Consider the following 21,990-nt stretch of genomic DNA (forward strand, 5'->3'; position numbering starts at 1 on the left):
CTTAGCTTTTGGATAGTGGAATTCTCCAATGGATGTTAGGAGAAAAATTGGGAAAAGTGTGGCTTCCCTTCCTTTTAGCCTTTTAGCAGTTTCTTTTTCTTGCGGCGTATGAGTAGACAAAGTGAAGACATTAAATCATCCTCTCCAACTTTGCTTTTCTTTATTCTTTCTATCGAATTGAATTTGCCCATTGTCCAACTGATGGCCGTGGCCCTTTCTTCAATCTTGTACGGCTTTTCGCATCAAATATGAACTAATTCCTTCACTTTAGCCAAGGAACAACGGAAGCTTTTGTTTGCCTAAAAATTGTGAGATCGATTTAATTTTATCGTTTTCTTTTATTTATTGGTATTCGCATATTCCTTGGTTGTAGTGCTTATGATTATTTAATTAATTGATTGTCTTGGATCCGGATAATTAGTTAATTTGATAATCTATTGTCAATTAGGGCATTAAATCCGTAATTGTTTAATTGCCTTGAAATAGTGACAACTGGCATGATTGGGTTTGTGTCAGGGGGATATGCGGACTAATCTGAAATAACCCTGGCAGTGCGTTATTTGGTAGAATATGGCTCATCTAATACGTAAGACAATTGGGGAATTAAATCTTACGAGCGTACCTAGGATTATTTCTCAATTAGAGTAGTGAATAACGGTCGTACCTTAATCACCAACACAGTAAGGAGGGATTGACTGCCATCACTTGTTTGGCAGTTATAACCTATTTATTAATAAATAATTGGAATTGTTTGTACATCGATGATTAATTAGGTGAACCACTGTTGAAGTTATTTCTTGGTTAGACCTTTAATTATTATTGCCTTGATCTTAGTGAATTGTCATTTAATTTTTAGTTGCCTATTTTTATTTTTAGTTGAATTGTCTTAATTGTTATCTTTCATACAAAAACACCCCCTGTGTTACTTTGGATTTCTAAAGAGACAAATATCCCCAGTCTCTGAGGATACGACCCTACTTGCCCTGCCTACAAATTCATAATTATTTGCGAAAAAAAAAACCATCCCATTCGGGTATATCGGATCAAGCAAACTCTTCGGGAACAGGATGAATCAAGTAACCCATTGCACACCTAGAGTTCTTGCTCCAGTACTTGGAATCGGGTTTTGGTTATTTAAACTGGTAATTAGGTTTATTTTTAATATTGTACAGGTTTCGACAACCTGTCATTCCTCTTAATTGTGGTATGCTGATAACAAAATTAAAGTTACGAAACTTCGAAAACTTACATAAGCAAAGTTTAGCAAATGTTTGAAACAATGAGGAAGTATGATTATGTAGTCACTAATTAAAAAGGTTCATAATCTATGCTATCCCTGCCCAGCTTGTAATCAATCTAAGACTAGAAATTCAGCTATCAAAACATGGTACAATGTAATTCTAAATGGGACTAGTAAATTGAAGGAAACAAGGAAATCATCTAGCAAACGCACTAAATATGCAATAAAATCATTTGATGCTAATATCACTTAATCCACCAAACCATCCAGGCTCCACATCTGCTCAAAAGTTGACTCTAGAGGGAGGTTGTGAAGCAAATAGAACCTCCTTAATGTTGTTTAGGATTCCTTTGTCATAGGGGTTTCCAGAGTTCACATACTTTTGGTGAAAATGCTCATAAGATGTCTGCACAAGGCATAATATAGAAATTGCATCATAATTTGTTTAAGTAGCTATTTAGACTGGCCCTCTATGTTTATGTGCCAAAGCAGAAATTTCCTCAAAGCTGTGCACTTTAAATAATTGTTGTACGAAAAATTCAGTACTGTTCTCAAAAGAATTGCCCGTTAATTAATATATTTGACATACATGAAATACAATCATGCAAGAAAAATATGCATGAATTCAACTTTGAGATCAACCGTGATGATACTAGTACTGTTGGCATAAATGAAAGTATAAAGGGCAAACCTGGTTTATAGCAATTAGATAAACATGATAACAAGAAAAGCCAGCAAGAAAACACATGGCTACAAAACTGAATAATGTCAATGCCAGTGTCTCCGGGTCATTTCTTAGCAATCCAATCACCCCATTTCCATCTCCGGGCAATTTGTGATGTAGTAATTTGCATGAGAAGATAAATATGAAGGCAAATAAGAGCAGTCCTGTCAATAGAAATGTTACATGAAGCCGATAATTCCTCTGCATTTTGAAAGAAAAAAAATTAGAAAGGTATAGTTAGTAAACTAATTTTAATGCCAGAAGGACTTGCAGGGTTGTGATCATGCATACCAGTCCCACACAATGCCCGATCCAAGTGCAATGGTGATCGAATTGTTGGATGCAATTGTTACAAGTTGCACAATGACAAGTTCTTGGTGGACGATAAATGTTACAAATGTTACAATACTTCAACTTCACCTCTATCCCATTTATGACAACTACCCTTGATCTCCTTCTGCGTTTACCAGCATCAATTGTTCCTAATTCAACTGATGAACACTAATCATTTCTAGGAATTATACCAGGATCAATGGTACTGACAAATATCAAGTTCACAAGAACCTGCATTGAGGGCAATATATAGTTACACAAGGGCATTCGGTTACGTTCACAACTTTCTCATACAAGTGTGTTGATTTTTCCAACAGCCGCAATGTTTGACCGTGGCATAATTCTTTCGTCCCACATCGCAGCAGACAGCAGGTAGGCTTTGTTGAAGAGCTTATAAATAGAAGAGGTTTATGAAAGAATCAAGCGCACCACTCAAGAGAGCATTATATGGGCTATTAGTTTCTTGGGCCATCTAACCCATTTATAGTCAAATATTTTAGGTTCTCTTGTTTTGAATTTAGGAATATTTTCTAAACTCTTTTGTAAGTGTCATTTTGGCCTAGGAACCAATTTCCTATGACTTTTGTATTTCTTCTTCATAGTAGAAATATTGCTCCTCCCTCTCCCGTGGACGTAGGTTAATTTGACCGAATCACGTAAATTTTAGTGTCTTTTATTTTTGTTATTTGTCTTTATTGGGTTGCCACAACCCTTTTTATATGGTCGGTTTTACCGCCTAAATTTTATGACTGGTGTCTACCGCCTAATCTTTATATGGTCGGTTATACCGCCTATTTTGTTATAATTTTAGTTTGTTTGTTTTTGAGCCAGTCCTAACAAACTGGTATCAGAGTTGGTTAATATATTTCGCAAGATAGGTTAATCTAGTGGGGCCCGTTCATCCTGTGGGGCCCACTCATCCTGTGGAGTCCATTTATCCGTGGCCCGCTCATCTTGTAGGGCCCGTTCATCCCGTGGGGTCCGCTTATCTCGTGGGTCCACTCACCCTGTGGAGCCTGCTCACGAGACTTGTATATTTGTTTGACTAGTTTTTTGAGACAAATTTCAGGTTACATATTTTGTGGCAACAATGACGATAACAAAGACGATTGTCGAGAAATTTGACAGGAATGTCAACTTTGGCATGTGGTAGCTCAAGATGGAGGCCATTCTTGTTCAAGACGGAGTTGATCTAGCGATTCACAGAATCGAGAACAAACTAGAAGATGTAAAGGATGCGGATTTCGCCGATATGGATAAGAAGGATAGATCCAGCATAATTTTGAATCTCTCTGATGAAGTTTTACGTGAGGTAGCAACGGAGACTTCGGCCAAGACTGTGTGGGATAAATTGAAAGCCTTGCATATGGAGAAGACAGTCAAGAATCGGCTATATTTGAAGCAGAGTTTGTATATGCTTCGGATGTGTAAAGGTACATCTATACTCTTCCATCTTGATAAATTTGATTCCATTATTATGGATTTGGAGAATAATTGATGATGAAGATCAGACCCTATTACTTTTGTGTTCCCTTCCCCAGTCCTTTAAGCATTTCCGTGATACTATGATTTATGAAAAAGAAACAATTTTGTATTGAAAAATTATATCTGTATTAAAATCTAAAGAGCAGATAGATAGGGATATTACTAAGAAACTAGTGGGAGTCAAGCCGATGGCTTGTTTGTTCGGGATAGATCTGAAAAGAGAAACACAGAAAATAGAAGTACATCTAAATCCAGACATAAAAATATGGTGTACAACTATTGTAAAAAGAAGGGTCATGTTATCTCTAATTGCTTTAAATTGAAAAATAAAGAAAAGCAAAAGAAGAAAAAAAAGTGAGACCACCGAGACTAGTATTGCAGTTGATGAGAATGATGGAACCATTTTCTGTGCAACGAAAAATAATTTTAGGTCTAACAATGAGTGGATTATATATTCGGGTTGTTCATATCATATGTGCTCCAATAGGGACTGATTTTCAACATATAAATCAACTGAAGGTGGAGTTGTCTTAATGGGTAACAACGTCGTTTGTAAAGTTGTTGGCAAAAGCACAATCCGGATTAAAATGTATGATGGTATTGTGAGAACGCTCTTTTTTTTTTATTCTTTTTTATTCTTTTTTCAATAGTAACAAAAGACTTAGTCGCTAGCCATTTGAGCCTTTTGACGCAAACTCCAACATTGGCCAGATGAAGGAGCCCGGTTACTCAGCTTCTATCGCCACGTGACCACGTACTCATAAGAACTACTACCTTTTGACGCGAGAATCAACACTTTTAGGTGCAGATCCCCGGTTATTCAGTAGTAACTAATAGCGGAGTACAGTCAAGTTTATTCATAGCTAAAAAATCACAAAAACTCAATATAACACAAGAACCAAAAGAAAACTTGCATCAGCTAACCTCATTTTCAAACATGGAGAACTAAAGTTAATAACCGGACCAATTCACATGAAAATGCCAATAATCATTCCCTATGCCTAGAAGAGTTAGCCAAAAAAAAAAAAATTAGAAGAGTAAAACAATTATCGATATTCACCAAAGAGATGTTCTTGGATTCAACCACATTAACTTGACACCCTTTTATTATTAAAACTTGGCAAAAGTAGAAATAGAGGCAATAATCCAACATCAAACTTTGGCATCACTTATGAGCTAATCATTAAAAAGGAAGAAAGAAATTGAACGAGAGGTGGACAAATAGCAAATTAAAAAAAAAGAAAGCAAAAACATCTAAAAAAAAAGAAAGCAAAAACATCTAAGAAAAACTAAAAAGTAGAAAAACTAGCACAGCTGCCCCCCCACACCTAGATCCTACATTGCCCTCAATGGAGGAAATAAAGCAGTTAAAGTGCAAAGGACAACGAAACTTCCCTCTCAAGTGGCTACGGGGTAGGCGGGGACGATGGAGGGAAACCGATGTGGTGGAAGTACGCGCCCAAGTTCTGAGTCATCATAACTCAATTCAACCAGCAAATGCAAAACTCTGTCCACCCAAAATCCCAACAAAGCCTCCAAATAGACAGTTAATTTCTCAATTCAAAAACAGCAATTCCAGTAATAGCAGTATAGAAATTGGAGAATAACCACACAATCACAATCAGGTAGCCAACCAATTGGAAATAACAAATGCTAGTCAAAATACCCCAACCAGTACCACTGGTGCAAAACGTAGTCCAAAATCAATGAAATAGCTATAACAGAGCAGAGTAAACGCTACCTAGGGCCACCAATGCATCAGCCAACAGTAGAAGCTATACAGTCCCACACCCGCAACAGATGCTCCAACAAAGGCAGCAAATGAACTCAATTGAAACGACTACAGAAGGCAAGTGAAATCAAGAGACTAAACACACCCAGTAAACCAAAATTAGCTAACCAACTTCAAGAAGTGATGCAGGGGTCACAATGCCCTTCCGATTCAACAAACAACCCAGAAATTTGCGCTACTACAGTCCTAACAATTCAAGCAATAACCCCCAATATTTATCCAGTAACCAGTGAATAATTCCAAATCTCCAAAGAAAGTCAACAGAGGGCTAAAAGTATAATGGACAAAGCAAGCAGAGGAGCCTTAGGTGGAAACGCAGCTCATTGAAGTCAACAATCAATCCAGGGAACAAATCGATCCGGACAGGAAACAGAGACTCGCAAAAATGATTAGACCCAAAAGCACAGATAAAGTTCTTTCTAAACAGGCAATGGAAATAAACCCCCACGAAATCAGAACTGGGATCGATGGACAGAACACCCCAAACAATTGAAATAAATTTGCCCAGTTTTAACAAGCAAATCAAATGGCACAAATGCTACCCAATTCAACAGGCCGTTGCAAACTCAGAAAGGGTAGCTCAGAAATTTAAAAATTTAACACCGCAGTCACAGGGGACACCCCAAAATTAGCAGCAGTTCAACCAAAAAGGCCAATGACCACCAACACTAAGCTAGAGCATGATCAAGCCCAACAATTGTGCGACTCAAACAAGCAGGGGCAGGGCTGCTAGAAAGTGAGGGACAAAGTCCAGATACCTCCACCAGGACCACGTCGGGCGGCGGACAGAGCAGAGGGTAGCGGGCAGAGTGCTTCCGTGGCTTCGGGAGGCAGCAGCGGCGTGGGCTGGTCGGCGGCGTGGGCTGGTCGGCAGCGTGGGCTGGTCGAGAGGAACTGCGCAACAGCGCACGGTGGAGGGTTGCGCGCGATGGTGGTGGCGGGAGTCGCGCGGCCGTGGGACGGCCGCAAGGCGCGTACCAAAGCTGACGGCGTGGGCGGCGTGCACTCTTGAGGCGAGAGGGAGGAACGCGCGGGACAACCCGCTGTGGTGGCGGCGCTGGACGCTCGGCTGCTGGTCGCGGTTGGCGGCGGTGGTCGAAGGGGGAGAGAGAAACAGCGGAGAAGGAAGAAAGAAAGGAGAAAGAAAGAAGAAGAAAAAAAGAAAAAAAGAAAAAAAATGTTTTTTTTTTTTTAAAAAAAATTGAGAAACCTAGCTACAGTTGAAAAATTTGTTCTTCTTCTTTCTTTTTTTTTTTGTTTTGTGTTTTTTTTTTTTGTTTTAATTTTTTTTTTTTTTTTTTGCAAATGTTATTCTCGAAATTCAAATTAGAGATTAACCGAAAATCAATAACCGTTCTTGAGTTTTTTTTTTAAATACTTACCTTTCCCGTAAATGTGACGTGGGCACGTCATGAAGGCACGGAATCTGGAGCTCTCCATATGACATGACGCGGGCACGTCATGAGGGCAGGAATCCCTTCTGACGATTCTGACCGTGAGCTTCCAGACGTCATGACGCGGGCGCGTCATGACTGAAGGACACCTACAAATCAGCAAAAACGAAAATTAAACCCAAAATCAGTCAAATTCAAGGAAAACACATTTAAACTATCACACGAAATCAAACAAACAAACAATTAAAAGAAATAATTGGGTTGCCTCCCAATGAGCGCCTTTCTTTAATGTCTTTGGCTAGACATTATCATGTTTTGCTCATGGGGGATAAAATCTTGTAGCTCGTCTTAATGCTTCATCCTCTATATAGTCCTGATAACCCTCGTAGATGGAGTAATTCTTGGGCACACGAGTTACGGGCTTCCATGGACTAATAAATGGCGCTAAACAAGTCAACAATGATCTGCATTCTCCACTCACTCCTCCATCACACGCATTCATTGGTTCAAGATATTTTGCCATCTCCACTCTTAACTTATTCCTGTCATGAAATTTTAAATTTTCTGGTATAATAAAATCAATTTCAGTAACAGGAGTTGAAGAATAGGAGTCAGGAAAATATTGATTAAGGAGTGGAGAAGATGTCACCGCATTTGGAGATTGTTCACTGGATTCATTCACTTGAACGAGTTGATCTTGGAGTCTCATTTCTTGCACTTCTGCTTCCTTTTCAACTGCATCTTTAAATCCGTTTTCTTGAAACTCTTGCAGTTCCATGTCATTTGGCCGGATAATTGCACTCTCATCTTCCTCAAGATTGATATTGGTTTGTGCGGGCAATTCTTCCATTTGAGGAGCCAATCGATTTATTCTGGATGTCAATAGACATAGTTGATCTGCCAGGTCGCGAAGGCTCGCTTGTGTCTCCTGATGAAATCGATTTAGGCTCGCTTGTGTCTCCTGATGAAATCGATTTGTATTAGCAATTAGTAATTCAATCATTTCTTCAAGAGACATACCTGACACGGAGGATGATTGCTGAGACTCTTGCTGTTGAAAATCCATTGGCCCGGTTGCATAATCAAAATTGGAATTATCCCACCATTCTTGATCATACCCGTTTGAATAAGGGTCATACTGCGTTTGATATTGGGGTGGAAAATCTCCAAAAGTATCAAGTGGAGAACTTAGATTATCTTGAAATACGGGGTATGTGTCAGTTGAATAACCTGAGTCAAAATAAATTCCACAATTTGCAACAGCCCATTGATCATTAGAAAAAGCACAAGCTTCATAACCCTTTCTAGAAATAAAATCCAGTCTATCACCAAAATACGGAATGTTAGCAGCCATAAACTATATATATAATAAAAAAAATAAGAGGAAAATAATTTAAAAAAAATGAACTCAAAAAGAAACTAATTAATCAGGCACCAGTCCCCGGCAACGGCGTCAAAAATTGACAGGTCGTCAGCCTGTGCAATAATAAAACCTGCTCAAACTAAAATTAATTTCTGTAGATAGTGGTAAGCAGGGTCGAATCCACAGGGACTGGGAGTAATTGTTTCTTTTTAAATTCACAGTGACAAAGGGGGTGTTTTTATCTCAGGGGTAACAATTTAAGCAATCCAACTAAAAGTAAAATAATAAAAATAAAATAGCCAACTAGAAATTAAATAACAATTTACTAAAATCAGAGGATCTAGCCAAGGAATAACTTCAGCAATGGTTCACCTAGTTGATCATTGAAGCAAAGGCAATTCCAATTATTCATCAATAAATAGGTTATAACTACCAAACAAGCGATGGCAGTCAACCCCTCCTTACTGTGTCGGTGATCAAGGTACGCCCGTTAATCACTGCTCTAATTGAGAAATAATCCTAGGTACGCCCATAGAATTTAATTCCCCAATTACCTTACGTATTAGAGGAGCCCTATTCTAACCAAATAACACACTACCAGGGTTATTTTAGATTAGCCCGCGTACCCCCCTGACACGAATCCAATCATGCCAGTTATCACTATTTTGAGACAATTAAACAATTACGGATTTAACGTCCCAATTGACAATAGATTATCGAATTAACTAATTATCCGGACCCAAGACAATCAATTAATTAAACAATCATGAGCACTGTAACCAGGGAATATGCGAATACCAATAAATAAAGGAAAAAGATTAAATTAAATCGATCTCACAATTTTCAGGCAATCCAGAGCCTTCGTTGCTCCTTGACTAGAATTGGAAAATTAGTTCATAATTGCTGAACTAAATCCACGGGAAATTGAAAAGGGAACAGCGGCCATTGTCCGTTGAAATTCTGGAGAATCCAACTCGTCCGAATGTGAATAAATAGAAAAGCTACGAAAGGCAATTCATAGTTTCACTTCGTCTCACGCACAAAGGAAAAGAAACCAGCATTTAGAGAGGAAAAGTCAAAGCCAGCAATGGCTAAGCTCCTGACATTCGTAAGTCCCAAAAGCAAAAGGTAAAACTTCAAGGAAAAGTCAACAATTTGTGCTAAGCTAAAGACGAAAAACTAAGCATGAAGCCGGCTGCCTCATCCACTGTCTCCCAGGGAAAAGTGAAGATCTGATGCTCAAGAACTGCTCTCCTTGCGCGGCGGCCCCCTTCCGGAGAGGAAGAAGAAGCCTCTCACTTCAGCCCTTCGTTCCTCCTTTTAATGCTGCGCTCTGCGAATTACCAAAAAGGACTTGTATCTCCTTGTTCCAAAAATGCCCTGGATGCCTGCTACTTGAACTCTTTCCTGATAACTGTCAAATCGGCACTTATTATGGTATTTTCGTTCTACTCCCTGAAATATATGTAAAATACTAAAAGTGAGTAGAATCTAATAATTAATTCACATTGGGTTAAGTAATATGGAAAATTAATAATAAAATAAATGATAAAATTGCAACCTATCAAAAGTTATTGGCAAAGGCACAATCCGGATTAAAATGTATGATGGTATTGTGAGAACGCTCACAGATGTTAGACATGTTCCAGATTTGAAGAAAAATCTCATCTCTTTAGGCACTCTTGAGTCTATTGGGTGCAGGTATTCAGTTGGAGATGGAATTCTCAAAATCAATCGAGGTGCTCTTGTTGTTATGAAGGCACACAGATCTGGTATTTTATATATTTTGCAGTGATCTACTGTTACAAGTGCTGCTGCCGTTTCAGCATCATTTTTGTCAGATACAGACATCACCAGATTATGGCATATGCGTTTGGGGCACATGAGCGAAAAAGGTTTGGGCATACTGAGTAAAAGAGGACTTCTTTGTGGACAAAGTACTAGGCCATTGAAATTCTGTGAACATTGTATTTTTGAAGAGTAGAAAAGAGTCAGCTTTAGTTCACTAGCAATTCACAAGACAAAAGATACTCTTGATTACATTCATTCAGATCTATGGGGTCTTTCTCGTGCTCCTTCTAAAGGTGGTGCCACGTACATGTTGACTTTCATTGATGATTATTCAAGGAAAGTTTGGGTATATGTTCTTAAACATAAAAATGATGTTTTTCTAACTTTCAAATAATGAAAAGTTTTGATTGAGAAACAAACAGGAACACATATTAAGCGGTTGAGAGCAGATAATGGCATGAAATTTTGTGGAGGTGAATTTGATAAATTTTGCAAAAATGAAGGAATTGTTCGGCATCACACCGTCAGGATGACGCCTCAACAAAATAGTGTGGCCTATCGTATGAACAGAACGCTTTTGGAGAGAACAAGATGTATGATCTCCAATGCAGGGTTGACAAACGACTTTTGGGCAGAGGCAATCAATATGGCCGGTTATATTGTCAACCGTTCTCCTTCTGCATCTTTTGATTTCAAACTCCTGAAGAAGTTTGGTCAAGTACTCCTACTGATTACTCCAATTTAAAAGTTTTTGAGTGTTCAATATACATGCACGTGAATGATGAAAAATTGGAGTCTAGGGCTAAAAAGTGTATTTTTCTTGGATATGCTTTTGGGGTGAAATGATACAAATTATGATGTCTTGATCCCAAATTTTCAAAATTTGTAATCAGTAGAGATGTTACTTTTGATGAATTGTCTATGTTATCTTCCAAAAAGGAGTCATCTAGTCCTTGTACTACTGATAGTACACAGAAAAAAGTGGAGCTTGATATTGGCAGTTCCGATCCTTCTCAGTCCAAATTTCTATTCAGCAAGAGCCAGTAGATGCACCTGAATCTACTGTTGAAAATAGTTCAGAAGAAGAGGAGTATTCCATAGCTAGAAATAGAACAAGGAGAGACATTCGACCACCACAAAGATATGCAAATTTAGTTGCATATGCTTTGTCTGCTGCAGAAGAAACTGATGCAGTTGGTGAGCCTTCCACCTATTTAGAAGCAGTTTCTTGTGATGATTCTGCAAAGTGGTTGATTGCGATGAATGAAGAAATTGAATCTCTGCATCAAAATGAAACTTGGGTTCTTGTAAAGCCGCCGTCAAATAAGAAAAAAGTTGGTTGCAAGTGGGTCTTCAAGAAAAAGAAAGGTATTCCAAGGGTTGAAAATGTAAGGTATAAAGCACGATTAGTTGTAAAGGGGTATAGTCAGGTACAAGATGTTGATTTTAATGAAGTTTTTTCACATGTTGTTAAACATAGCTCTATTCGTGTTTTGCTTGTTTTAGTTGCCATGTATAATTTGGAGTTAGAGCAGCTTGATGTTAAGACAGCTTTCTTGCATGGCGAACTTGAAGAACAAATTTATATGAGATAACCTCAGGGTTTTGAGATTGAAGGTAAGGAAAACCATGTTTGCTTGTTAAAGAAATTCTTATATGGATTGAAACAGTCTCCAAGACAATGATATAAAAGGTTTGATTCCTTTATGTTAGGTCATGGTTATTTAAGGAGCATATATGATAGTTGTGTTTACTTCCGGAAGTTAAATGATGGTTCTTTCATTTACTTATTGTTATATGTTGATGACATGCTTATTGCTGCCAAGAATTTGTCAGAAATTCACACTTTGAAACTGCCGTTAAATAGTAAATTTAAAATGAAAGATTTGGGAGCAGCTAAGAAAATTCTTGGCATGGATATCAATCGAGATCGAGAAGTTGGGAAGTTGTTCTTGACCCAGAAAAATTACCTTGAGAAAGTCTTGAAGCATTTTGGCATGAAAGATACTAAACCAGTATCTACTCCTCTTGCTAGCCATTTTCGGCTATCGGCTGTTCAATCACCACAATCAGATGAAGAGGAAGATTATATGACATGGGTTCCTTATTCCAGTGTAGTCGGCAGTGTTATGTATGTAATGGTTTGTAGTCGTCCAGATATCTCACATGCAGTCAGTGTTGTTAGCAGATATATGTCTTGCCCTGGTAAAGCATATTAACAGGTTGTGAAGTGGACTCTCAGATACTTGCGAGGTACTTCAAATGCATGTTTGGAGTTTGGAAGAAATAATAACACTTTGGTTGGTTTTGTAGACTCAGACTACGCTGGGGATCTTGACAGGAGAAAATCACTTTCAAGTTATGTATTTTATTTTGGCGGTTGTGCTGTTAGTTGGAAAGCTACTCTACAGTCTGTCGTAGCTTTGTCTACTACATAAGTAAAATATATGGTTATGACCGAAACAATTAAAGAAGTCTTGTGGTTGAAGAGTTTATTTAGCGAGCTTAGTCTACATCAAGGTGTTACTATTATTCACTGTGATAGTCAAAGTACCATACACTTGACTAAACACCAGATGTATCATAAGAGAACAAAACACATTGATATAAAATATCACTTTATCCCGGATATCATTGCTGAAGGGAAAGTACTTGTTCGAAAGATTAATACCAAGGAGAATCCTGCTAACATGTTTACGAAACCTCTTCCAGTTTATAAGTTCAAACAGTGCTTGGATTTGATTGGTGTTCATTGTGTGTGATTTGACCCATTGGGGCTTATGTGAAGAAGGTAGAGCAATTTTACTATTGTCGATGGTAGGACTAGAAATTATGCCAAGGTGGAGATTTGTTGATTTTTCCAACGGCCACAATGTTTGACTGTGGCATAATTCTTTCGTCCCACATCGCAGCAGACAGCAGGAAGGCTTCGTTGGAGAACTTATAAATAGAAGGGGTTTATGAAAGAATCAAGCGCACCACTCAAAAAAATATTATACGGGTTATTAGTTTCTTGATTCATCTAACCCATTTATAATCAAATATTTTAGGCTCTCTTGTTTTGAGTTTAGGAATATTTTCTAAACTCTTTTGTAAGTGCCATTTTGGCCTAAAAATCACTTTCCTACGGCTTTTGTATTTCTTCATAGTAGAAATATTATTCCTCCATCTCCCATGGACTGTTAAGTGGCTAATTGTGCATATAATTGGTACATATTATCCCCTTTGTTTTGCTAAAATATGGCGTTAATCGATATATTTCACCCATATTTGAATTTTGGTACTGTTTGTAGGAGTTATTAGTGAGAATGAAGTAAAAGGCGCGTTAAAAATCGACTTTACAGAAGACGTCTTGTAAAGCGTGCCCACGCTTTGTCAAACTTGAAGTGGTGCTTCTAAAGGTTCATGTCCAGAAGAGCTTTCGTTATAAAGCGTGCCCACGCCTTATTTGGCAAAGCAGTCAAAAGTTCGCAAGACAGAAGATAAATTTGTCAATTGGTCAAGGAGCCGATTGCATCCCATGGGCTGACACATTAGCCACGGATTGAAGACCTTAAGGGGCCATGATTCGATGTAATTATTTTGGGAAATCAATGAAAAGGTCTTAGTTGGGTAGTTTAGGGGAACTAGGAGTCTTAAAAGAAAAGAGAAGCCCATCCCCTATTAATAGGGGAGAAAACAGACGTGGGCTAAGATTCATCATCTATCTAAAACCCTTTTATTCTTTCGTTGGCTTTCTCTTTGAAGGGAACGAGCCGTCATCTTTAGATTTCTCCAGAGGAACGAAATTACTATGAAAACTTTGAATTGCTTTGTTGCCATGACTATGCGGCAAGGCTAGATCGTTTATCTACTTGAGAAATAAATCAAGGATCGGGGCACCATAACTGTGAGATCGTTTTAATTGTTTATTTTTAATTTATATGTTCATGGGTATTTGATTATTCTCTATTTTTCCCTGAGTTATTATTGTTTAGATTTATTGGATAATTAGACCTGTTATTCGATTGTCTAAATAATTGATAGCCAATTAGGATGTTGGCGCGTCGCTTTTAAGCATCTTGATTAGTGGCAAACGAGACAATTTTACTGCCTCGCAAGCGGTCTAATCTGGATCGTGGGGATAATTAATCTAACCTAAATAAACCCGCATGTGTGTTTGTCATCTAGAATTGGGTCTCTCTAATTCCTAATGTTGTGGCTACATTAAATCCTGTGAGTTTTTTTGGGGTTGTCTAGTCGCAAGAGGGTAGTTCATGAGTGTCTCTTGACTACCATAAAATTAAAGAAAGATTGGTGGTTGGGCGCGTCGCTTGACCAGAATAACCAGTTTATTCGTGAGTATATGAATTATCCCTTGTAACTGTGATCAGTTGTGTGCTTCGGTGCCAAGATTAATTCCTTGACTAGGTTGTTTTAATTAATTGTTATTTGTGTAATTTGGTTCCTGCTATCTTACTCAACTTTAAATTTCAATTTTTATTCCTTTTTAATTAGTTGGTACTATTGCTAAAAATCCCCCCTATTTTCCTGTGTGATTTGCCTACTTGTTCCCTGAGGAGACGACCCTACTTGTCCTATTTACAAATTAATTTTGAGATTGTGTTGATTGGCAATTAGGCTGTTATTTTTAACTTTATTTTTGGAGGTTGACACCCACCAAATTTTGGCCCCGTTGCCGGGGAACTGGTGTTTTAAGTGACTTATTGCACAGACTTTAGTTTTTATTTTTTTTTATTTTATGCCTCGATCTTCTCGTACAGGAGAATTAGAATTTGATCCAGAGATCGAGAAGACTGCAAGACGGTTGACCAAGGAGGCAAAGTTGCGTAAGCAACAAGATTCAACGTCCCCTTCAGAATCTGAGCAAGAGTTTGTTTCCAGTGATTCATCCAGTGAATCTGAAGAAGAAGTGCATATTCTCCGAGTAGCAATGCAGCCCCAAGGACTTTGAGGGAGTTGGCAACTCCTAACGTGAACCAGCAGCCATTATGCATTACATTTCCTAACACGGAAGAGGCATTTGAGCTTAAATCTGGTCTTATTCACTTACTTCCTACTTTTCGTGGTATTGCAGGTGAAGACCCACATAAACACTTGAAGGAATTTCATGTGGTGTGCTCCACAATGAAACCTCAAGGAGTCACTGAGGACCACATCAAGTTGAGAGCCTTCCCTTTCTCTTTGGCGGATAAGGCTAAAGATTGGTTATTTTACCTGCCATCTGGATCCATCACTACGTGGGAAGAATTGAAGAGAAGATTCCTCGAGAAATTTTTCCCTGCCTCTAGAGCCGCCAATATAAGGAAAGAAATATGTGGAGTTAGGCAGGCAAATGGGGAAGTTCTATATGAGTACTGGGAGCGCTTTAAACAACTGTGTGCCAGCTGCCCGCATCATCAAATCCCTGATCAGCTCTTAATACAATATTTCTACGAGGGATTATCACCCATGGATAGGAGCATGTTAGATGCAGCCAGTGGCGGTGCTCTGGTTAACAAGACCACAGACGAAGCAACGTTATTGATCTCCACCATGGTTGAAAATTCCCAACAATTTGGAGTGAGAGCTGAGGGAGCAATAAGAAGGGTCAATGAAGTGAATCACTCTGACTTAGAGGGTAAACTATCTGAGCTTACCTCTCTGGTACGTCAAATGGCAAGGGGGCAATTACAATCTGTGAAGACTTGTGGTATCTGTGCTACTCCGGGACACATGACTGACATGTGTCCAACTCTCCAGGAGGATTCACCTGAACAAGCCAACATAGTGGGAGATTTTTCTGGACCACCTCCACGAAGGAATGATCCTTTTGCACCCACTTACAATCCAGGGTGGCGAAATCATCCTAACTTTAGCTATGCTTCAAAACCCCCTGGCTTTCAACAATATTTCCAGCCACGGCCACCAGTGCAACAACCATCCACTTCCAATTCAAACATGTCTCTTGAAGATATAGTGAAGTCACTGGCCCAAAGCACGAGTCAATTACAGCAAGAGGCTCAAAGATCTCAACAGGAGTCTCACAGATTTCAACAAGAGACTCGTGCTAGCATTAGGAATTTGGAAGTACAGATGTCTCAATTGGCAACTTCCATGAGCAACCTGGAAAATAGCAATAGAGGAAAGTTACCATCTCAAGTAATTCCTAATCCCAAGGAGAATGCCAGTGCAATGCAATTACGGAGTGGCAAGGAGGTACAGTCTCCTAGGCGTGCCCACGCCAAAGAAGAAGAAGTGCCCAGGAAGGGGGAAGAGGAAGATGAGAAACAATCCTCTGAAGTCTCAAAGAAAGTTGACATTCCTCCTTTTCCTGGCAGGTTTACAAGAGCCAAAAAGAAAGAATCTGAGCAAGAGATTTTGGACACCTTCAGGAAAGTGGAGATCAATATTCCTTTATTGGATGCTATTAGGCAATTGCCCAAATATGCTAAATTTTTGAAGGGCTTATGCACTAACCGCAATAAGTGGAGTCTGGATGACAAGGTGAAGGTGGGGGAGAATGTCTCAGCGATGTTTCAAAGGAAGTTGCCCCAGAAATGCAAGGATCCAGGTATGTTTACTATACCATGCATAATTGGCAATCAAAGAATTGAAAAAAGCATGCTTGACTTAGGTGCTTCAATAAATGTCATGCCTCTCTCAATTTTTAAAGTTTTGAATTTAGGACCCCTCAAAGAAACTAGGGTAATCATTCAACTAGCTGACAGGTCGAATGTCTACCCTGAGGGCCTAGTTGAAGATGTTCTAGTAAAGGTCAATGAATTCATTTTTCCTGTGGATTTTTACATTGTTGATATGAATGATGCATACTCTACTGATTCAGCAGTGATTCTTTTGGGTAGACCCTTCATGAGTACAGCAAGGACTAAAATAGATGTACATGAAGGGACTTTATCTGTGGAATTTGATGGAGAGAAGGTCACTTTTAATATTTTTGATGCAATGAAGCATCCTGAGGATACTGAGTCTGTAAATTTTGTTGGCATGACTAACACTATTGTGCAAGAGAATTTTGAACAGAATTTCATGGGGGACAAGTTGGACTTTGTCTTGCAACAAGGCAAGACCAATTTGGAAGTGGACGACATGGAGGAGGAGGAAGTCAAAGAAGCTATCATGTCCTTACATTCACTACATCCGCTTCCAGGCAGGTTTGAAAATTCTTTTCTACCATTACCCACTTCTAATGAAAGGATTCTACCTTCTGTTCAACAGGCACCTAATGTGGAATTGAAGGAACTGCCCCAGCATTTGAAATATGCTTACTTGGGAGATAACAAGACTTTGCCTGTAATCATTGCCAATGATTTAACTGCGTTGCAAGAAGAGAGGCTCTTACGGGTCTTACGGGAATTTAAACCAGCAATTGGATGGACGTTAGCAGACATCAAAGGCATCAATCCATCCATTTGCATGCATCACATCCTTTTGGAGTCGGACGTAAAACCCGTGAGAGAGCATCAACGCAAGCTCAATCCCGCAATGAAGGAGGTGGTGATGAAAGAGATTCTCAAGCTCTTAGAATTAGGAATTATTTTTCCTATTTCTGACAGCCAGTGGGTAAGTCCAGTCCATGTTGTTCCCAAGAAGACTGGAATCACATTGGTGAAAAATGAAAAGAATGAGTTAGTGCCAATGAGATTGCAAAATGGGTGGAGAATGTGCATTGACTTTAGGAAGTTAAATGCCGCAACTAGGAAAGACCACTTTCCACTCCCATTTATTGATGAAATGCTTGAGAGGTTGGCAGGTAAGTGTTTCTTTTGCTTTTTAGATGGTTACTCTGGATATTATCAAATTATTGTTGCTCAAGAGGACCAACATAAAACCACTTTTACCTGCCCTTTTGGAACTTTTGCATATCGCCGTATGCCTTTTGGTTTGTGTAATGCTCCTGGAACATTTCAAAGATGCATGATGAGTATTTTCTCTGATATGATTGATAATTGCATTGAAATTTTCATGGATGATTTTACAGTATACGGTGATTCTTTTGATCAGTGCCTAGACCATTTAACAAAGGTTTTGAAAAGATGCATTGAAACAAACTTGGTTCTTAATTATGAAAAATGTCATTTCATGGTTAAGGAAGGCATAGTTTTGGGCCATGTTGTTTCATCAAGGGGTATTGAGGTAGATAAGGCTAAAATTGATTTGATCACTAGTCTACCTTACCCTACTAATGTCAAGGATATTCGTAGTTTTCTAGGCCATGCAGGTTTTTACAGGCGTTTCATAAAAGATTTTTCAAAAATTGCTCAACCATTGTCTCGCCTGCTTCAAAAGGAGGTGCCATTCAACTTTGGAGATGATTGCAAATTGTCCTTTGACACACTCAAGGGTATGTTGACCACGGCACCCATCATCCAACCCCCAGACTGGAAGCTATCCTTTGAGCTCATGTGTGACGCCAGTCAGTATGCCGTAGGAGCTGTGCTTGGACAGCGAAGTGGGAAGTGTAGTCACGTGATATACTATGCGTCAAAAACATTGACACCAGCTCAATGCAACTACACCACCACGGAGAAGGAGCTTCTAGCCATTGTTTTCGCTTTTGAGAAATTTAGATCATATCTATTGGGGTCAAAAGTAACGGTTTACTCTGATCATGCAGCTTTGAAGTATCTCTTGTCAAAAAGGGAGTCCAAGCCAAGACTCATTCGTTGGGTGCTCTTGCTGCAAGAATTTGACTGGGAGATCAAGGATCGGAAAGGGGTGGATAATTCAGTAGCTGACCATTTGAGTAGGTTGATAAGAGAAGAGGAAGCAGTTCCCATATCTGAGGTATTTCCTGATGAACATCTTTTCTATCTCAAAGGTAAGGAACCTTGGTATGCAGATATTGTGAACTTTTTGGTCAGTCATAAATTCCCTATTGGCATGAGTAAGAGTAAGAGAGATAAGATAGTCCATGATTCTCGATACTATATTTGGGACGAGCCATATCTGTGGAAAATAGGCTCTGATCAAATTATTCGTAGATGTGTACCTGAAAGTGAAACTCCTTCTATCCTTGCTCATTGTCATAATTATGCATGTGGTGGCCATTTTGGACCTAAGAGAACTGCTAGAAAAATCCTTGATTGTGACTTTTATTGGGAAACATTGTTTCGTGATGCTTATACATTTTGTAAAAGTTGTGACAAATGTCAAAAATTTGGAAGTTTGTCTCATAGGGATGAAATGCCTCAAGTGCCTATGTTATTTTGTGAAGTGTTTGATGTTTGGGGTATGGACTTTATGGGACCTTTTCCTAACTCTTTTGGATTTTTGTATATTCTGTTAGCAGTTGACTATGTATCGAAATGGGTAGAAGCAAAGGCTACCCGGACTAATGATTCTCAAGTTGTTGTAGGATTTCTCAAATCCCACATTTTTAGTAGGTTCGGGGTGCCGAGAGCCATCATCAGTGATCAAGGTACCCATTTCTGCAATCGCACCATTGCAGCTCTCATGAGAAAATATGGAGTGCACCATCGTGTGAGTACAACATATCATCCTCAGACCAATGGGCAAGCTGAAGTCTCTAATTGAGAGATCAAGAGCATATTGGAGAAAACGGTTAACCCCAACCGTAAGGATTGGAGCTTGCGATTGGATGATGCTTTGTGGGCATATCGAACGGCGTATAAAACGCCCATTGGAATGTCCCCATATAGGTTGGTGTTTGGTAAGATGTGTCATTTACCTGTGGCTATTGAGCATCGTGCATTCTGGGCAGTCAAGCAATGCAATTTGCATGCGGATAGAGATGGCAAAGAGAGAAAGCTCCAACTCCAGGAGTTGGAGGAAATTCGTCTTGAAGCATATGACAATGCACGTTTGTACAAAGAGCGTACCAAGCAGTTTCATGACCGCCTATTGCGTGCGAAACACTTTTCTCCAGGACAAAAGGTACTCTTGTTCAATTCACGGTTGAAATTCATGCCAGGTAAGTTAAAATCTCGTTGGATTGGACCATATGTGGTAGCCAATGTTTTTCCCAATGGTGTGGTTGAAATCCAGAGTTTAGAGACTAATAAGAGTTTTACAGTTAATGGTCATCGTTTAAAACCGTTTGTTCATGTTTCAGACATTGGTACTGTGGAAGAGGTACACTTGATAGATCATATCTATGCCTAATTGCTCACTGAGGAGTCGTCTAGCCAAAGACGTTAAAGAAAGGCGCTTCTTGGGAGGCAACCCAAGGCCTCCATTTTTTGTTATAGTCCTCTTTCATTTTTCGTTGATTTTTGGTTGTTTTGTTTCATTGCCAGTGTTTTTGGTGTTGGGCAGGAGACTTGGATTTACAAGGCATGCCCACGCCCTATAAGTGATGCTGTTGAACATCGTAGAAATGCTTGGGCAGAAGACTCTGCCTTATAAGGCGTGGTCACGCCTTACAGCAACTCTAGTAAACTCTGGGGACATAGGCTTGGATTGAAGACTTCCGCTTCCATCTGAAGCAACGCTACACCACACTACCATCAGAGGCTCCACGCTGCCAGTCCCTGACACCTCCCCTACCATGGTGTTTTGCTGCAGTTTTTTATTCATTCAGGGAAGTTTTTTGCTCTCTTCACTTGACTTCAACTTTTCGTTCTTACATTGAGGACAATGTAGACTTTAGGTGTGGGGGGAGTAGTCTAGCTTTTCCTTCTTACTGCTTTCCCTTTTGCAAAAAAATAAAAAAATAAAAAAAAAAACTTTACCATGCCTTTTGGATTTTTATGGTTAGCCCTGATAAGCAATGGCTAAATTTTCAAATTTAACTATTGTTACGGTTTTAGATGATAATATGTTAAGTATGATATGATAACATTTTAGGATGTCTCTCTGGTAAATATTTGAGATTTTGTGACTCTTGCAATTTCTTTTGGTTAACTTTTCTAGGCATTGTAAATATTTTTCTGACATTTTTGTGTGAACTGGTTCAACTATTAATCTTAGTTCTCCATGTTAAGGAAATGAAGCAGGCTTGCATGGTTTTAATTTTACTTGGGTGTTTATTTGTGAATAACATTCGGCTATACTCCGCTGGTTATCATTGACTAGTAACCGGGGGTCTTCACCTAAAGTGTCGATTTTCGCGTCAAAAAGCAGCGATAACTATGAGTATATGGTCTTTAAGCGGTTAAAGTTGAGTAACCGGGCTCCTTCATTGGAGAGATGTCGGAGTTCGCGTCAAAAGACTTGAATGGCTCAAGACTTAGCACTTCCTTCAAGAAAAAGAAAAAAAAAAGGAAAAAGAAACAAAAAAAAATGAAAATGATGAAAAAGAAAAAAAAAGAAAGGAAAAGTATACGAGCATGAAAGTATGTGAATAATTATATTGCCTGCGGATCCATGAGTCTTTATGTTGAGATTTTGCTTAATAGTTAGACCAGTTATTAAAGAATGTTGGTTGGATATTTTCTATTCTTAGATTAGTTAGTCGGGATTTGAAAGAATCATTGGTTTTAAAAGCTAGTTGGAGAGTTATCTCGTAAAATTTGTCATTAGTACTTGACAGTTATCTAAATCATACATTGGCAATAGTTGCTTTGATTAATAGCCATTGTTTTGAATCCAACTGTTGCAAAAATGTTTGCTCGCTGGGTTGTGTATTTAAAGTTTGAAATGCCTGAGGACAAGCATTGTCTTGGTGTGGGGGAATTTGATAGGAATATAATTATGCACTTTATTTGTGGGTGTTTGGTCTTAATTTTGGCAGTTTAGTATGCAAAGTATTGGATTTCTGTTCATAATTAGTATTTGTGTTAATTACAGGCAATTAGTGTTGAAAGTGACAAAAGGGAGGCAAAATCCAGAAGACTCTTGCTTCTAAGGCGTGCCCACGCTAGACAATGCAGAGTTGCATGAAAAAGCCGGATTGCGGGTCCTATT

At 38.9% G+C, this 21,990-nt stretch overlaps 1 protein-coding gene across 1 annotated transcript; it reads left to right on the forward strand.

Moving 5' to 3' along the window:
• The first annotated feature begins 19,800 nt into the window (after positions 1 to 19,800).
• LOC113760115 lies at positions 19,801 to 20,490 on the forward strand. Its single transcript, XM_027302686.1, has 3 exons — positions 19,801 to 20,019; positions 20,131 to 20,217; positions 20,401 to 20,490. Exons 1-3 carry the CDS (start codon positions 19,801 to 19,803, stop codon positions 20,488 to 20,490), a joined length of 396 nt encoding a protein of 131 aa, XP_027158487.1.
• The last annotated feature ends 1,500 nt before the right edge of the window (positions 20,491 to 21,990 follow it).

The sequence above is a fragment of the Coffea eugenioides genome, chromosome 2 (assembly GCF_003713205.1).
Source record: "Coffea eugenioides isolate CCC68of chromosome 2, Ceug_1.0, whole genome shotgun sequence".
Classification (NCBI taxonomy): Eukaryota; Viridiplantae; Streptophyta; class Magnoliopsida; order Gentianales; family Rubiaceae; genus Coffea; species Coffea eugenioides.